The sequence below is a fragment of the Peromyscus maniculatus genome, chromosome 3 (assembly GCF_049852395.1).
Source record: "Peromyscus maniculatus bairdii isolate BWxNUB_F1_BW_parent chromosome 3, HU_Pman_BW_mat_3.1, whole genome shotgun sequence".
In the NCBI taxonomy this organism is placed as follows: domain Eukaryota; kingdom Metazoa; phylum Chordata; class Mammalia; order Rodentia; family Cricetidae; genus Peromyscus; species Peromyscus maniculatus.
The window spans coordinates 69043276-69061046 of NC_134854.1; the positions used below are offsets into that span (position 1 = coordinate 69043276).

The 17771-nt window shown below is 48.0% G+C and overlaps 1 protein-coding gene across 4 annotated transcripts in view; it reads left to right on the forward strand.

The window, feature by feature from the left end:
- The window catches only part of Dpp6 (dipeptidyl peptidase like 6), a 790869-nt gene that overhangs the window by 610792 nt on the left and 162306 nt on the right, over positions 1 to 17771 (forward strand). For all 4 annotated transcript variants that reach the window (XM_042273279.2, XM_042273275.2, XM_042273278.2 and 1 more), the window contains exon 7: positions 11264 to 11345. In XM_042273279.2, coding sequence (XP_042129213.1) covers positions 11264 to 11345 — 82 coding nt within the window. The remainder of the gene's footprint in view (positions 1 to 11263; positions 11346 to 17771) is intronic.

Here is a 17771-nt window from a genome sequence, read left to right on the forward strand (position 1 = left end):
GGTGAGAAAAGATCATGCACAGACTCTGTGTGTCCCATGATGGGCTGACTGCAGTACAATTTGCTTACAGCAGAATTCACACTCTCTGAATACACCATTCAGAGGCTGGCCCAATAGATGTATTACCCATAGCCAAGATGGGGAACATTGCATCACCCCAAAGTGCTACACACCTTTCCTACCCCTCTGGTTGTTCCTGGCAACCACCATGTTATTTGTCCTCCCCTTTTGTTTTGATATAGTTGCTTATTGGGACAGAGTTTCAATCTGTATCCCAGACTGTCCTGGAAATTGTTTTACAGTTTGGGCTGGCCTCACATTTACAGTCATCCTCCTGCTTCAGCCTCCTAGGTGCTAGAATTACAGGCATGAGCCAGCACACCTGGCTCCCTCTATCTCTCTAGAATTTGTGCACATGGAGTTGTACCATATGTAATGGGCTCCTTCCCTGGAAGAGATTCCCTTCTTTGAGAGTCCCATGTTGTAGCAGGTACCTGTAACCTATTATGTGTATCTAAGAGTTTGCATTCCTACAACATATATCTGATTGACATCTAAGTTGTTTCCCAAAGGAGGCTGTTATGAGTGAATCTGCTGTGAATGTTTGCATGTGGACATATGTCTTCCTTTCTCTTGAGTAAATACCTGGAAGTAGACCAGCTGGGCTGTATAATTAATATGTGGTTAGTTTGATAAAAAAAAAATTCCAAAGTGTTATTCAAAGCAGCTGTGCTATTTAGAGCACACACACACACATACACACACACACACACACACACACACACACACACACACACACACACACACCTTTCTTTCAATATGTAGCTCTTGCCCTGCGCCTGGTCACTGCACAGCTGGAGGATGCTACAGTGTGCTGGGAATGACTCTGTTCACCACTTGGAGCCTCTGGCTCTGCATGTATAGAGCTACATTCCCAACACATCAATGCAAGCCTACATCTTCCTTCTTGGTGGGCACCCAGGGATTCAGAATGACATTGTCTGACCTTGAGGAGCTGCTGGCTGTTTCCTTGTCTTCCCTTAAATGACCTCTGTGGGAACACTTTATAAGTGAGGAGGCCAAATAAGAAATGAGACTGGAGGTGAAGTGGAGTTGCCGTGGGGGCTGAGTGAATCTTGAGCATCATGAAGAGGCCTCAGGCTCTGTGTGCTGGGCGAATACGCCTGAATGTCAAGAAAACTTTCTTTTGCAAGAACCACCTTTCTCCAGTCCTCTCAGGAAAATTCAAGGGAAGAAAAGATCCCAGGCTGACCTGCTTGGTCCTGGGTTGACTAGGGCATGAAGTGTGGAGTCTGGAGTTTCCCCATGTGGATGGGTTGACGGCTGGGTGGCAGAAGTTCATCTTCAGGCGTGGGGTTCCCAGCTGGGAAACAGCTTCGCTTGAGAGAACACAGAGGGCCTTCTCAGCCTCGCTAAACATATACCATCCTGGGAAGAGCATCACAAGAAAGACAGGCAGGCAGCTGGGACTCCCCGGAGGCACAGAGGGTGCACAGTGCCCAGCCCAGGCTGCTGGGCTGCCCAATAGGTATTTCTGCAGCTGTCTTCATAGACAGGGCACATGGGGACACATCATGTTTCACCCACCCAGTTCCAAGAGTTTCAAGACAAGACCAGAGACCCAGTGGCACAGAATTGTGGAGATGGCATTCTCCTGGCACAGTCCTGGCACCCAGAGACTCTTGACTCTACAGCAGTGGGAAACTGGGATTTCAGACACTCAATAAGCACCATGGCCAGAGCACACAGTTTAGAAAGGGCTGCACAGAAGCAGTGCTTCTGAAGAGTCCAGATTAGAATTTCACCCCCACCCAGCCAGCGGCGTTTGTCCTTTCCACTGCCACAAAGTAAGGAGGCTCCAGCTCCACCAGGAGGGTGGCAGGACCTGAACTCTTCGGAATTAATCTTTCCCATAAGCAGAAATTTAGACAGCCAAGTTTGTAATAACAAATGAGAAGGTCAAGGTTTTATATCTCTCTGTGCATCCTAATTCTTATTCACCTCGCTTACGGCCCTAAGACAAATTCCTACAGACCTTTAGAAGTGCTGGGACACCAGCTCAGGGCATTGCTAGTGTGAACTCATGAATTTCTAGGTACCTGCACTATGCTGTGTACTCATACTGTACCCAATGCCAGTGCTATACTTAAGTACCAGTACTCCACTAAGCGTCAGTACTGCACTAAGTATTGTACTAAGTACTACTACTATACTAGTTATAAATAGTGCACTAAATATAAGTACTAGTAATTCACTGGCTACTAGTGCTGTACTAGGTACCACTACTGCACTAGGTATAAATAGTACAGTAAATACAAATACTAGTAATTCACCAGGTACTAGTGCTGTACTAGGTACCACTACTGCACTAGTACTGTCTAAAAGGGCTAGAGAAGGCTGCGGTTAAAGAATGAACTGAATGCCCTATCGTGTTGGACTCCGCCAGCCTTCCCTGTTACATCCTGCGATCTCACCGCTGTAACTCTAAATCGACTCTCTCTGCTCCCGTGGGGTTCTTCTCTCTTCTCTTCCTTTCCATTCCTTCCCCAGCACCCCTCCTCTGCCAGCTGAGCAGCATAGGCTGCTAATGACTACAGCCCCACCAGAAGCTGGGGCTCTGTGAGTCAGGGAAGGACACTTGCTGTGGGCCTCACCATGTCAGGCATCGCCCAGATTGGCCCTGCTGCGGCTCAGCTTCCGTCTGTGAGGATGGACTCTTCCCTCCAAAGTACTCCGGTGGCATTAATCATTCTCAGCCTGACTCTGCTCCTCAGCCATTTGTAGGTGGGTGGCCTCAAGAAGAGGGGTGCTGGGACTACAGCGGAACACAGAGGCTCCCTGGCAACGTGGCTTCTGCAGCTCTCTCTGGCTGCAGTCTGTGGTGTTACCATGACCTTGACAGCCCCTGGACTTTCTCCACATCCTGGAAGCCTTTCCCCAGGCACTCATATATATTCTCAATAACAGGACTGTCTCAGGCCCTTGTCTGATTACAAGCCTCTAATCCAGTGAGCTCAATCTCACTCTCTCAATCATCAGCTCTGCCTTTAGAAATCGAAAGGAATAGCCAGGCAGACTGAGGGGGAGTCTGTCCTCTCCTAACTGTCCTAAGAATTTGTGGTGGAGTCTTCCAGCACAAAGGAAGTGTCTCTGCCACAGACTTCAATCCCATTGGCTAGCAATTCCATCAAGTGCTCCTGGACAGGGGCAAGGGAGGGGAAGCAGTCACACGGGCCATTCTTCCAAGGCTGTGAGATCTCAGGAGCTTTGGCTCCTAGACGGCTCATCATTGATATGCTTCCTAACTCCTCGTGTTGACTTCCCTACTTGAAGCCCTGTAGGGTCTCACAGGGCTAGCTTCACTATGATCTCCTGTAGTCCAACCTACCATCACTCACTTTGTGCTTTAAACAGAAAAAAAAAGTATACACATTTTAGCTGGTTTGAAATAATTCCTCAAAAGGCTTCCTTTGTCCTCGCATAACAGAAGCACCTCCCACAGAACTCGAAGCACCACCTCCATAATTATGTAGACGTGCATGTAGATGTCTGTTGCATAGACATTTGTATAGATGTCTGGTGAGGCTTGGAGCCTCGGCCTGTGCCCTGTGTTCCTGCGTTCACCACAAGCACATGGCCAGTGCTCAGTCCCCTCTGTCAAAGTGAGCTGCTGAGCCCAAGCTGCCTCTTTGGCTAGGCCAGTTCTCAGGCACTAGTACATCTTTTATATGGCTTGTGTTAACTAAGACTATAACCATGGGTGGAGAAGGGCTTGGGAAATTTGCTCTCCCGACCAATAAAAGGTCCCCAAAGTTGGATCAGACACCTGTGAGTTGGTAGAGAACTGTAAGGGAAGGGATAAAGGGAAATGACCCAGGATGTAGAGACAGCAGAGCCCCTGTGGCATCCATCTTTGGATGGTGGACCACGTGAGCAGCATCCTAAAGGATGTTGTTGCCTCTCTTCCACAGGCTCCAGTCTGGTCTCGTGACCCACACTGGGAAGAACTCTCTACCTTCCTCCTGTGTCCAGTTCAGGGAAGGCTGTGTAATCATTTGTTCCAAAGTGGAATTGTGCAGAAGGATGCACACAAACGCCCTTAAAGGAAGGGAGACCTGTGTTTAATTATATAGATGTGAGACAAGCCATCTCTCTCATTCCATCTGAAGGAGACCCAGGCTCACAGAGGAGCTCTCCAGGTGCCTGAGTCACTTACTGTCCCTCAGTTTCCAAAAGGGCAAGCCTGACATGGCAACAGTATGTTGTAGCATGCTAAGTGAGCCTGGCCACACTATGTGGGAGGAACACGCAACCTGAGGATTATGTACACACAACCCAGCTGCCTCCACCAGCAGCAGGGCAGTCCCATCTGTCGGCTGACTCCCAAGAACCTTGTTCACTTCACAGTGACTGGTGAGGAGCCACCCCACCTCCAGCAGCAGGTAGTTTCTCAGAGAGGTGAAGCCATCAGCCCAGGGCTGCACAGCCTGTTGTGACTGGGGCCTCGCGAGCCTAACACCGCTTCATCCTCATGTGGCAGACTCCCACACCACCAGTTCTGATGGGATGATCTGTGGCTGGACACACTGACCAGATGGCTCCTCTAACAACAGGCCCAGGAGGAATAAGACCATGAGAGGGATCTGCCGTATAGGCAAAAGAGAATGCAGAGTTTGGGGTCTCACCTGCAGCAGGGAGTGGCTTTCAGGGTGGGGGTGCTGGAGGCCAGGCAGAGAGGAAGCCACCACTAGCCTGTGAATTTTGCCCAGCGCTACTAGCTCTGTGTGGACAGTTTGAGGAGAAAGCCTGGCTTAGCAGGCTTTGGCTGATCCCATAGTACAGGACAGACAAGGATGGGCTGCTTAGGCTGCCCACTATTCAAGCTTTCCAGCAGGGTGGGCACCAGATAGCTCAGGCAGGGCTTCCTCTGCACTGGAGGTCAACTCAAGCTCACTGGAGGACATATGAAATAGAAGGGTCTGGAACATGCCTTCCTTCCCTCCTGGTCTTTCTCACCCTTCTCCTCCTCTCTCTCCCTCCTTGCTTCCCCTGCCAAGCTCTTTTGATACATCCTTCTCATACCTCTAATTTACAGATCTAAATTACACAGCTCCACGGTTTGTGGGTATTTGAAGAGCTTTGCAATCGTTACCTCACTTTGCTTTAGAATGCTTACCTCTGCCAAAATATTTCACAGTTCAACCAACCCCCAGACCCACCCTGACCTGTCCCCGTCTTCCTTTAACAGGGCAGATTGAGGGTGGACTGACCTGGGGACATCAGGCAGACATGGGGCATAATAGGGCAGACTCTGTTTCCATGTGTCTTCACAATCAGTGTGTCCATGAGGCACATGGGGTCCCTCAGGAGCAGTTCAGCCCAGCTGTCCCATCACACTTTACTGATCAGAGTCCAGATCCTGCATGAGGTAGGGGTGAGGGTGGGGGCACTGATCTAACACGGGCAGGGCTTAGCTGCCAGCCATTGTGGAAGTACTGATGGCATGGGACTCCTGACCCACGAACTTAAGTGAATGCCTTGGAGTTTATGAAAAGGGCAGCAGGAGTGAGGAGGTTTTGACTCTTCCGAATACTATTCTTAGGAACTAAAGGTGGCTAATCTGCCCCTTGCTAACGCACTGTGCATGTGCAATCAGTGTGTACCTACTATGGATAGCGCTTACCTAGGCCTGAACATGTGTCTTTTTGTGTCTCCCACTCTGCTAAGCATATGAGAAGACTTGAGAAAACTCACAATACTTGACATTGAAAATGTTAGGGTTTTTTTTTTATGATTTAGTCATGAAAGTTTAGAGCCAGGAAAAAAAAACGCAAATTTTAGCTTTTCTTCCTCCCAAATGCCATTGCTGTTGGGGAAGCTTTTCAATCCCTCAAAATAGCTTTGGAAGATAAATGAGCAAACTTGGCTGGGCGCTAATTCACTCTTCAGAATCCAGTATGATTTATGCCCTGTTTTGTTTATTGCTCAAATAAGCAAAATCAGAATGGATCTTGTGATTATTTTGAGCTATGTGAGGTCCAGATCATTTTATTCTTCCTTAATCATTTTTTCACCAATCCATCTCTACCCAGAGATGATTCATCACAGAGCCCGATGCACATAGATGCACACTCTTAGAATAAATGAGTAAAGAAAGATAAAGGAGGAGGGATGGGGGAGGGCACTAGACAGCCCCCAAATTAATCAGCAAGTCCCTTTGTGTCCCTCCCTCTTACATACACACAATGAATTTCAGAATAACCTAGCACATGGTAGGGACCACAGGCCAGACTGTCAGGCATGTCCAATGTTTTAACACTGGGACACGATGTTGTCTTTGTCGCCTATAAAGTTCGTACTCAAGAAACACATAATCAAGTTACAAAATACAATATAAATAAATATTCATAGTCTTTTAAGTAAGCTTGTGAGTTCTGTGTTTGGCTGCACTGGTTGTTATCACTGCCTCCATGTGGCCTGTAGGCCACAGGTTGGATACACATGTGACAGCTGGGGTATGCATCAGAGGTTACTGCTGTAGTCTTCCACGTGAGAACGGGAACTAGGCCTTCTCATTTTTTGAGTCAGTCTCATACTGAACCTAGAGCCCACTGGCTAGCCAACAAACTCCAGAGAGCCGCTTGTTTCTTCCTCCCCGGTGATGGGGTGGGTCACAGGCATGTTCCTCCACACACAACCTTTACACAGAGGCTGGAGATGGGGACTCGGGTCCTCATGCTTCTGCAACGGGAGTTTTACCAACTGAGCTATCTCCCAGCCCTAGTTAACCATGCGGGGGGGGGGGGAGGAGAGGATTAAAAAGATATGTGGGTAAGAAAGGCCAGCAGGGCTTAGATGCTCAGGTGAGGTGCTTCCCTCCACTGTCTTGTCTAGTTTGTTCAGGGACCCTGGAGGGTTAGGAACATGAAAAAGAGAGAGAGGACTGTGACAGTGAGTGTAGTCCTGGAAACAGGCCAAATCTGAGAGCTTGAGCTCATCATCTTCAAAAAAAGAGGCCAGTCTGAAGAGACTGCAGATGTGGGACTTTCTAGAACAGGCAGAACCGGAAGCTGAGAAGACAGTGGTTGCCAGAGCAGGTAAGTGAGAGCGTGTGGAGCCAGCAGTGAAACTCCCTGTGATGCTGACACAGTAATGTGAGGCAGGACGCATTTGTCTAAACCCATAGGACACACACAGTAGCCGATGAGCCCCAGAGTCAACCATGGGGTTCCGTGAGAGGTAGCATAAATTGACGATGACAAATGTAAAAGCCTAGACAAGATATTAATAATGTGCATACATTATTGTCAGCTCTTGTGAGCACTTAGAGTGATTTAAAGCACGGTAGTAATAATAAAGTTTTCCCAGAAGCCAAGTGCAAGGGAAAATAGTCCTGGCTCCAGGCTGGAGTACAATGCATTCTTCCGACAAGAAGAGGATGCTGACCTGATGCTGAGGGACCAGTGTGTCTTGAGAAGGTGTGCTCTCCTGAAAAGTCAGTGGGATCTTAAATATGCTGAGGGTGAGAAGGCAGGGGGTTCAGGGATGTCACCTGTAGAGGAAAAGAACAGGACCAGCGAGCTGAGGAGGAAGAGTCTCCAGGCCACAGCATACGTGTCTCAGCCGCAAAAGGACAGATGCAAGAAGCAGGACTTGGCAATAGGAACATCAGATGCAGGTGGATCTGACCTTGTGGTTCTTCCCACCTGCTCAGCAGAGAAGCCCTGCTTGGGTGCAGCACCCAGCCCTCAAAACACAGAGGAGTGACAGGTTCTTCCTGGAGGTGAGCACAGGGCCATCCGCCTGCCCCACACAGAGGAAACAGAAACAGAGATGAAGGAGTGGAATGAAATTGAGAATCCAGGACTCGCCAGAATGCTATGGCAATGGTCAGTGGTCAACTGAGTCACACACACACACACACACACACACACACACGCACGCACGCACGCACGCACGCACGCACGCGCACACACACACACACACACACACACACACACACACACACACACGGTTTCCATGCAACTCTCCAGTGGTTCTCCATCACGTATGGATGCATGAGGCAGATTCAACAGAAACCTTGTGTTTGCAAGGCTGAGCAGGACTCTCTAAGGATGATCATCATGTAGGGGGCTGATAGATGATGAGAAACTGCAGAATATTCACTAAGCAAGGACACACAGTGGAGGGACACTAGCACTGTCACCCTGAAGCCTTCTTTTAACTAGAAAGCACAACAATCTGATGCCATGGGATCCCAGTGTGAAAATGGAGATTTACTTCATTATAGCAAGCATGGGTGAAGAGGAGGTGACCTCAAGCCCAGTTTCCTGCCACCTGTACCCTTAGGGAGTCACCAGTTTGCTTTCACTGCTGAGTCCCAGCGAGCAAATTTGTCTTTATGTCTGATAAATGATTGGCTGTTTTAAACAACTTTCATATAGATAGTCATTACAATAACACTTTATCGGTACTCAACCCACTGGCCCAACTAATTAAATGAAAAGCTGAGGACACACACATGCATTATAATGTGTGGCCAAATTAATTACCTGTCAGTTTATCAAGGATTAAGTTGGCATCTGAGGAACATGGCTGCGGGAGCCCTGGGCTGCCCATCTCTATGTGCAGTGCATTACTGGATGTTACCCACAAGGCGAGCGTTAATATTTCCAATTCACACATGGGGAAAAAGTACTTGGCCTGAGTTGCTCTATCAGCCCAAGCTCTGTGCTGTTAGTGATGGAATCCAACCACTTCCTGCCTTTCTCCCCTTGAGGACACCCTGGATGGCTTGCTGCCACCCCAGCAGGCAGCTCATTTGGGGGATCTTGGAATCATTGGGTTAAGTGTATGAGATGTTAAGTGACTTGCTAGGTAGGAAAGAGGAGAGACCTGTATCTTTGGAGTACTGTTGACTTAGTACCCATCATTCCTCTTGGCTTTCACAACATTTTTAGATAAAGAAGGCCATGCCCTCATTTCCTGAGAGGGTACCTGTGTGTCAGTTGATTTGATACAAAAGCATGGCCTCTGAGAAATGCCACCCTCCCTCACCCTACTTCTCTCCACCCATCTCACTCAATCTTGTAGCTAGCTGACCAACCTAACTGGCTTCAGATTATTTGCTTCTTTTTCATAAAGACCTTCATACCTGCATATGTTCTTAAATCCCTGTAAGACATTATAGCTAGAAGACTGCACGTGCCCTTCTGAGATTTTTTCAACTATCACAAATCACTCTATTGTAGTTTATGGAAAACTTTGTTCTTTTTAAAGGGGACAGAAGGGTTAAACTAACCAACAATAAATATGTATTTTAAGACATTCGGACAATTTTTTGATTTGTCAGCACACTACAGACTGATAGCTCATGCTCACTAGCATACCCATCACCTCACATGGCCTTTTTTATAATGATATAACTTTTAAAACCTACTCTCTGGGCTGGAGAGCCATCTTAGCAGTCAAAGCAGTTAAGAGCACAGGCTCCTCTTCAGAGGACCAGAGTATGGTTCTCAGCACCCATCTAGGGAAGCTCACAGCTTCTGGTAACTCCAACTCTAGGGGCTCCAACGCCCTCCTCTGACTTCTGCAGACATATGCATGTGCATGCTGGGCACACACACACACACACACACACACACACACACACACACACACACACACACACACGGAGAGGCAGGGGGTGAGTCTGGAGTTTATTAAAAACCTGCCTGTGATCTGCAATGTCCAGACATCCCATGTTTCCTAGCTTCTCTACTTCCCTGAAGGCTGTTGTCCCAGCTGCCTCCCCCATGTCTGCCCCCTCTCACCTGTCTTCATACTCCGCTGAGGCAATGGAAATCTCACCTCCCCAGCTTCTCCTCCTCTATGTCTTCCCGGTTTTGCTTGTCTGCCTTGATTTTGGCAGTATGGCTCAAATTACTCTAGAATTTTCTGTGTTTGAAACCCTGGTCACTGAAAGGCCTGGTTCACATTTTTTCCCTCTTGCTCCCTCCCCTTTGTGAGACCCTCAAATGCAGTGCCTTCCTTTCCCAAAGACAGGTGACGACTCTCCTATTCTCCCCTTATTCCTGAGCAAACACTTTCATGACTCTGTTTTTGTGCAGAAACTATGACATCAGGACAGGTGCTCCCCTGGCCATCCTGCTCCCTGAGAATGCAGATGCCATTCTGCAGGTGGGGTGGTACCCTCAAAACAATGTGAAGAGCGTCCTTTCTACCCGTGGAGTTTTCATGGTGTTTTACCACGGCTTTTATTTATTAGGACATTTGAATATACAGACAGTATTTCATGGTCAACGTATTTTCCATATCTGTAAATTAAGAATGAAAAATGTGGATCTTGGGAGATGGCTCAGTCAGTAAAATGCTGCTGTGATGGTATAAGGGGTTTGTGTACCCAGCACCCATGTGAAAACTAAGTGCACATACTTGCAATCCAGGTACTGGGAAGGCAGGTTCCTGAGGGGTTACGGGCCAGCCAGGCTAGCCAGATTGACAAGCTTCAGGCTTCGTGAGAGACCCTAACTCAAACATTAGGGTGTAGAGTGCTTGAGAAAGGCATCCAACATCAACCTTTGGCTCCCACATGTACACGCATGCACGCACACACACATGAGCATGTATACATGCATACGCAGTTCACACATGTGTAGATCTACAAGCTGGCTCCCATGTAGACACAATTGAAAATTATACAAAATAAAAGGGAATGAAAAAGGGAAGAAATGTTGAAAAGGAAAAACATCATTCTTCTTCCTCTCTCCCTCTCCCGAACCCTCTCCCTTTCTCATTCTCTGTGTCTGTGAGAGAATACAATTCATCCTGAGGCCACTGGCTTTCGAAGGTCAGGATGACCTGGCTTCATACTTAGAAAAGAATTATCTACCAGGACAGCCAATGATGAAGACATCGGGTGTGGGATTTATTGCTGCTTGGCTGTGGGTTTCGTTTCATTTTAACTGCCCTAGACATTTTAAAAATTGATCTATATAGTTCTCTGCATGTTTTCTCCTGATGAATATTTACCATTTGGATTAAGTAGCAGTGGACGCATTTCAGCTTCACATAAATTATGTACATCTGCAGAAATCCGGTGGAAGCTGAGTGAGACGTATTGTTCAGTAACTGAGAGACAGGAAAAGAGGAAGGCTCCATCAGAGGATAAGTGGAGGCACAGTATCTTCTCGGTTCCCAACATTGTGCTTTGTTTCTGTTTGTCTGTCTGTTTCCTCAGGGACCCTCAGAGTCTGGACCCACCAGAAGTCAGCAATGCAAAGCTTCAGTATGCGGGGTGGGGCCCGAAAGGCCAGCAGCTGGTAAGCAAGCCGGGTTCAGCAGCCGTATTTTGTTTTTTTACTAAGTTTATGTTTTCTAAACTGTTTATTACTGAACACATTTGACGTGTGTATATGTGTGTATGTGTGTGTGTGTGTGTGTGTGTGTTGGTTGAGTTTTAGATAAATGCACCAAAGTATCTGATTATATAAAATCATTGTTTCTTTTCAGATAGAGAATTCTCATTTGAAAAAAAAAATGGACCATGGTGGGCTGGGGAGATGGCTTAGAGTATAAGGTACTTGCTATCCAAACATGAGGAACTGAATTTGGATTGCCAAACCTTCAAAAAAAAAAAGCCAAGTGTAGTAATGTACATCTATAATCCCAGGACTGGGCATGGTAGCAGGCAGACCATGGGGACTCCTGGGCTAGCCAGTCTGGCTGAAATGGAGTGCTCTAGGTTCAGCATGAGACTCTGTCTCCAACAAAAAAAGAAAATTTAGAGAGTGGCAGAAGAAGACACCTAACCTCAAACTCTGACCTCCCCATGTGTGTGTACAGACAAGCACAGCCATCACACACATGCACACACACAAATGGAATGTTTTATTGCACTCAATAGGTTTCCTTTACTATGACAAAGCACCTTGAAAAACAACTTAACCAGGAATGAGTTCCTCTGGGCTCAGGGTTTCAAAAGTTTCAGTCCATGGTTGGCTGGCTGCTTCATTTCTGAGCTCATGAGGAAGCAGAATACCATGGTGTATGGTGGAGCAGAAGTGTTCACCTTATGGCAGCTGAAAAGTGTTCATGTGGGAGTTGGTGGTGTGGGGGTGGCACACTGGTGAAATACTCTTCAGTGGCATGCCTGTAGTGAACCAGTGCCTCCAACCAGCCTACTCCTACTATTTGATGCATCTGGCTATGAATTTGTTGATGGATTGTCCCATGAACAATATCAGCATCCTTGTGAGCCAATCATCCCTCAATGGTGCCACTGCCTGGGGACCAAGCTCTCAGCACATGCGTCTCAGGGACCAGAGTATACCCAAACCATAACACATTCTTAGTTCTCATATCCAGTGGGCCTAGAGTGGTGGCCCCTGTAACCATGTGCATGGATGAAGTTTCTCAGAGGACTGCACGGGCATCATCAGTGTGCTGCACATTGCTATACACTGTTCTGAAAACTCACACTCATCCCTGGAAGTTTATGGAGAAAGAGGACATGTTAATCATTATGAAACCATGCCCCAGTGAGCTGTGTCAGCATGGGGAAGCCTCCAGAGCTTGCATAGCCTTGACAGTTTGACATCAAAGGTCTTCATGAACCCAAAACCAAGATGTTTAAAGTCCTGTGAATGGCAAGGATAGTGTGTTGGTTACTTTCCTTATTGTTGTTACAAAATACCTGACAAAGCAACTCAAAGAAGGAGGACTTTATCTCAGTTCACAGTACGAAAGTCCTGTCCCTCATGATGGGGAAGGCATGGCTCCAGCAGCATGGGGCAACTGGTCACATTGCATCCTCTGCAAGGAAGCAGAGGGAAATGAACACTGAATTTCAGCTCACTTTCTCCTTTTCACTCAGTCTGGGACCCCAGCTCATGGAAAGGAGCCACTCACATTCAAGATGGGTCTCTCCATTTCAATTAACCTGATCTAGGAACGCCCTATAGACACACCAGGGGTGTGGTTTCCTGGTGGTTCTTGGTCCAGTCAAGTTGCCCATCAGTGGTAACTATCAGAGACAGTGTAGTGGAAAAGGCTTGGTGTGAATGTACCCATCCCTAGCTGACCATGGCCACTCGTGGCTGTGAGTCCGTGATGGGGATGAGCTGGACAACTAAGAGAAGAATGTGTATGTCATGGCCCCAGCATGACAGGTGTCACAGCCAGGTGAACAGGTAATCGCTATGAGTCCCGTTTAGCTTCGTTTCAAGAGGCAGGGTCTTCCTGCACAGCCCCTCTGGTGTTCAGATCTCACGGCTTGGTGGCTGTGTCTCAGTCACCACTCTGTCTCCCATCTGGTTGCAGCTACGTCCTTGGTTGCACCTCAGTCCCATTGTCTTGAGTTAATTCAGAAGAACAAAAGCATGGGGCCACAGAAGACTCTTATTCCCCAAGTGTCTAGCCAAAAGGGGATTTCAGTGGGCCTAACTGGCCAAAATCAATGTAGCATTGGAAAGAACCACTGAGGAACACCCAGGGTGGAGGGTGACAATCCCTCAGTGCTGTCACAGAAAGCACCTGCAGCTTTGTCCTGGAGCCTGAGAAGTGTCCTGGTACTGCAGCTTTAAAGCTGACTAATCCGTGCGGCTGAAGAGATGGCTCAGCAGTTACGAGCACTTGTTGCTCTTCCACGGGACCTGAGTCTGGTTCCTAGCACCCATGTCAGGCAGCTCACACCTGCTGGTCACTCCAGCTCCAGGGTACCTGACACCTTTTCTGGCTCCACAGGCACCTATGCATGTGGTGTGCGCCAGGCCCAGCCACAGCAGTGGGGGAGGGGGAGGGAACTGAGAAGCTGCATCCTCGCAGAGTGCTCTCTCTTCTGTTACTGGGAAAAGGACACCAGCACTTGGTTTCTTGCCGAGGTCTCTGTGTGCCTGACAGGCCACCTGCTCCTTATCAAGCCGTGGTTAGCAATAAGCCTCTGGACGTGCACCCTGCTAGGTTCACACCCACGCCCTCAGACAGCGGAGGAGACGATGCTCACACTCCATCCATCCAGTGGCATTTGGAGGAAGATGAGTCTGTAGATGATGCTTCCAGCTTCTCATTAAGTCAGTCCCTTTCCTGTCCAAAGCCAATGCACAGGAGCGAAGCCAGAGGATGACAAGCATGACCTTGCTTGACCTCTTAAAGAGTAACAACAAACAGAGCAGGTGTCACCCTGACTGCGACAGCTTCCCGGATGTGACTTCTCCAGTGCAGATGCTCCGTCAGGAACCCTCCGTAAGATCAGCCCCACATTTCACCGTGGGGAAAAAAAAAATGTTTTGTCATATGCAGTGCCATGCAGGGTGTAGCTAGGTCTCTCCTCGCCATCTGAGCATAAAAGTATAAAGCAAAGAGTGCCTGGTGCTCAGTAAGTATTTACTGGTGTTCGGAAAAACTGACTGCATAAACGATTGTCTAATTAGCTCATTCGTATCTGTGTGTGGTCCTAAGCATTAAGCACAGACTAAGCAGAGGGTAGTAACTAGCTGGGATCTAGGACTGTGTGTTCAGCACTCACGGTGAGGGAAGAGTACTCCCTTTCTGTTTCAAGGAACTCAGTGTCCAGTTTTCATCGCTGGCGCTTGGGCTTAGAGCTGTGAACAAACAAGCTCCTTGAATCCTTGAGTTTAAGCTTACATTAACTCAGAACCCCTTATGTAGGTCTGTGTACTGACTCTAAGAAGCACTACAACCCAGGGTGGGGAATGAGTCCTATATGTTGGAAATCAGCAAAGTCCTGTAATGGCAGCTGCTTGGGACTGTGCAGGCAGGCCTGTGGTTTCTGTTCCAACTGCTTCTTTCTTACTGGTTAACACAAACACAGTTGTGGACAATGTAGAAGTGAACACGTACGGTCATGTTATGGTAACATTTCCAAACCCAGGAGGATTATCCTGACCCACTGGGTGTCCTCACCTGAGAGAACCCTCACCCCGGGGACACCACCGTGAGCACAGTCAGTCCCTGAGCTGTGCGTCTGCAAGGAAAGCTGCAATCAGGAGCCTTGTGAACATTAATCTATTAAGTGACAGGCAACAAATCCCTCCTCGCCGTTTTATTTTTAAAGGTAAATATTGCTCCCTGCAGTAAATCTGCTCTAATGATCGCGAGTCATGCTGCAATGACTGAATCTCCTTGGGGAACAGAGAACACAGCTGCAGTCAGCTCCACCAAGGAGCTTTCAGAACCCCACAGCCCCGCCATTCGGGGTGCTGAGCTATGCCTATGGTATGGAGCCGCCTTGCAACTCGTAGGAATATGACCAGGCTTTCTGCTCATCTTCAACCTATCTCTGTGTGCCTCTGATAGACAGCTCTCACTTGGAGTCAGCTGTACTGGACTTCTAGATCCTGTGGTCCAGAATGAGTGCACCTGAATAGATGGTCGGGGTCTTGTGCCCCATCACAGCACAGGGAGACGCCAGGCAGGATAGCTCACACCTATAATCCTAGCATTCAGAAGTTCAGAAGGCTGGGGCTGAAGGATTGCAGAAGTCAGCCTGGCTGCAAATAAGCTCCAACCCAGCTTGGGCTACAGTGTAAGACCTGTCTTAGAGAGGGGAGAAGAAGAAAAGGAGGAGGGGAGGAGAGGGAGAGGGAAGCAGAGAAGAGCAGAGAAGAGAGGGGAGCAGAAGAGAGGAGAGGAGAGGAATAAATGGAAGCAAGGGAGACATTTCCCCTAGGGACCCCTCATTCTGCTACACCAACTCCCATTTGCTGCATAAGTGTTACAGTTTGCTCACAACAGGGAGCCACGTTCTTAAAAAAAAAAAAAAAAAAAACGTTGCCAAAACTGAAGATGTAGGGAAATAAATTTGGCCAAATTAATCAGGGCTCACAGGGACCCTACGGTACCCAGGCAGAGTTACAGCAAGTGTGGAATTTCACAAGGGTCCATCTTCCTTGTCTCCTCTTCAGATGAACCTCTGCCTGCCTGACGGAGGAGCCCAGGGTTTCTCTGGAGAGCTCTGATGCTCTGGAGGCTCCACCTCCCATTTGTGAGGTTGCATCCATGCTCCCTGCACTGATCAAATCAACTGGCATAGAAATAGCTTTTTGCTGCCCTGGATTTTGTTTTTGCTAGAGCCATTTAATCAAAGCAGATGGGCTAGAGGCAAGGCAGTGGCTTCCTTCTTCTACGAAAAGGCTGCTTTCTGTCTTGAGCTGGTCAGTGTAGGAGCTCTGGAAGTATGTATGAAGTAGCTGAGGGTTAGAGCGGGGTGTGGGGAGGGGGCTTTCTTCCTGTGGCCTCAAGAATTATGGGAAATATTTGCAGAGACAGTGCACAACATTAAACAGCATTGAGGATTCAGGACTGGACTCTGCTAGAACTCTCAAGATCAAAGACCAAGACGGCTCCTCTCAGGTTGGCTTGCTACCTCGACAGTGATAAATGAGCAGCTTTGAAAAGAGCATTTAATAAGGCCTCTGGGAAATCTTCAATAGCCCAAGATATGAAAAATGAAGAGCAATTGGTGAAGTTGGCCAGGAAGCCTGTGGGTGGTGGGAGTGGGCCTCTGAGACTGCACACCTCAAGAAGCAGGTGAACACAGCACATGGGGGTGGGGTGTTCAAGGAAGGAGTTCAAAGGTCTTACTTCCATCTGAGAAGAGGATGCTTGCTCTTAACCTCCCTACTCACGAGAGGCTGTGTTAGCAGCATCAGGTGACTGTTCTAAAACAGGAGAATACAGCTAAGAAGCCAGGGGATTTAAGCTAAACTTGATGATGAAGTACTCCACAGACTATATGGCTGTTTAGACCTTAGAATGGTTTTCCTGGAAAGGTCATGGGCCCAGGGAGTCAGGAATCATCGCTCGGATCAGTTTGTGTATTTGAAGGGTTAGGATGGCAATTCTCTTGGCAGGATGTCAAGGCAGAGTGTGTTGTGTTCCCAAGCATTCTCCCTTCCCCTAGAACTCTGGGGAATGGCCACTGTGGCTGATGAGTGCTGAGGCTGGCCAGTTAGCCACCAGTGGAGGCCAGTCCTTGCCGAATGCACACATCTGTCATTCTTTCATGAACTCATTTGCTCCCTTTCCAAACCCTTCTAGACACTGTTGGGTTCTGGGAACTTGGGAGAAAGATGATCTCTTTTTCCCCCTGGCCTCTACCTCTTACAGAAAGCATTTATCTCATGAGCACTCATGCGCTCTCAGCCTCTGTGTCTGTTCCCTCTCCCTTAGTCTCTCCTCCCTTGAAATGGTCCCCAACCTACTGTTATATCTATCCATTCCAGGAAAGCATCCATGATAGTGATGTGTCTTAGTTACGACTCTGTTACTATGAAGAGACACTACAACCAAGGCAACTTATAAAAGAAAACATTTAATTGGGGTCTTGCTTATAGCTTCCTGACCATCATGGTAGTAGGCAAGTGGGCATGGTGCTGGAGAAGTAGCTGAGAGCTCATATCTGATGCACAAGCACAAGGCAGAGAGAAAGAGAACTGATTGGGAATGGTATGTGCTTTTGAAACTCCGCTAACAAGGCCACACCTCCTAATCCTTCCCAAATAGTTCCACTAGCTGTGGACCAAGCATTCAAACATATGAGCCTATGGGAACCATTGTCATTCAAACCACCACACAGGAGCTTAGGAAGTGGACAGTTGCTCTGTATGTGTGACCTTTTCATTTCTAACCAAGACCCTTATATCCTGATGTCTTAATGAAACATTGCTACCCAGGGCACAACTGTGGGAACAAGCTGCCAATTCTGGGCCTCACAACTGCCTGCTTGA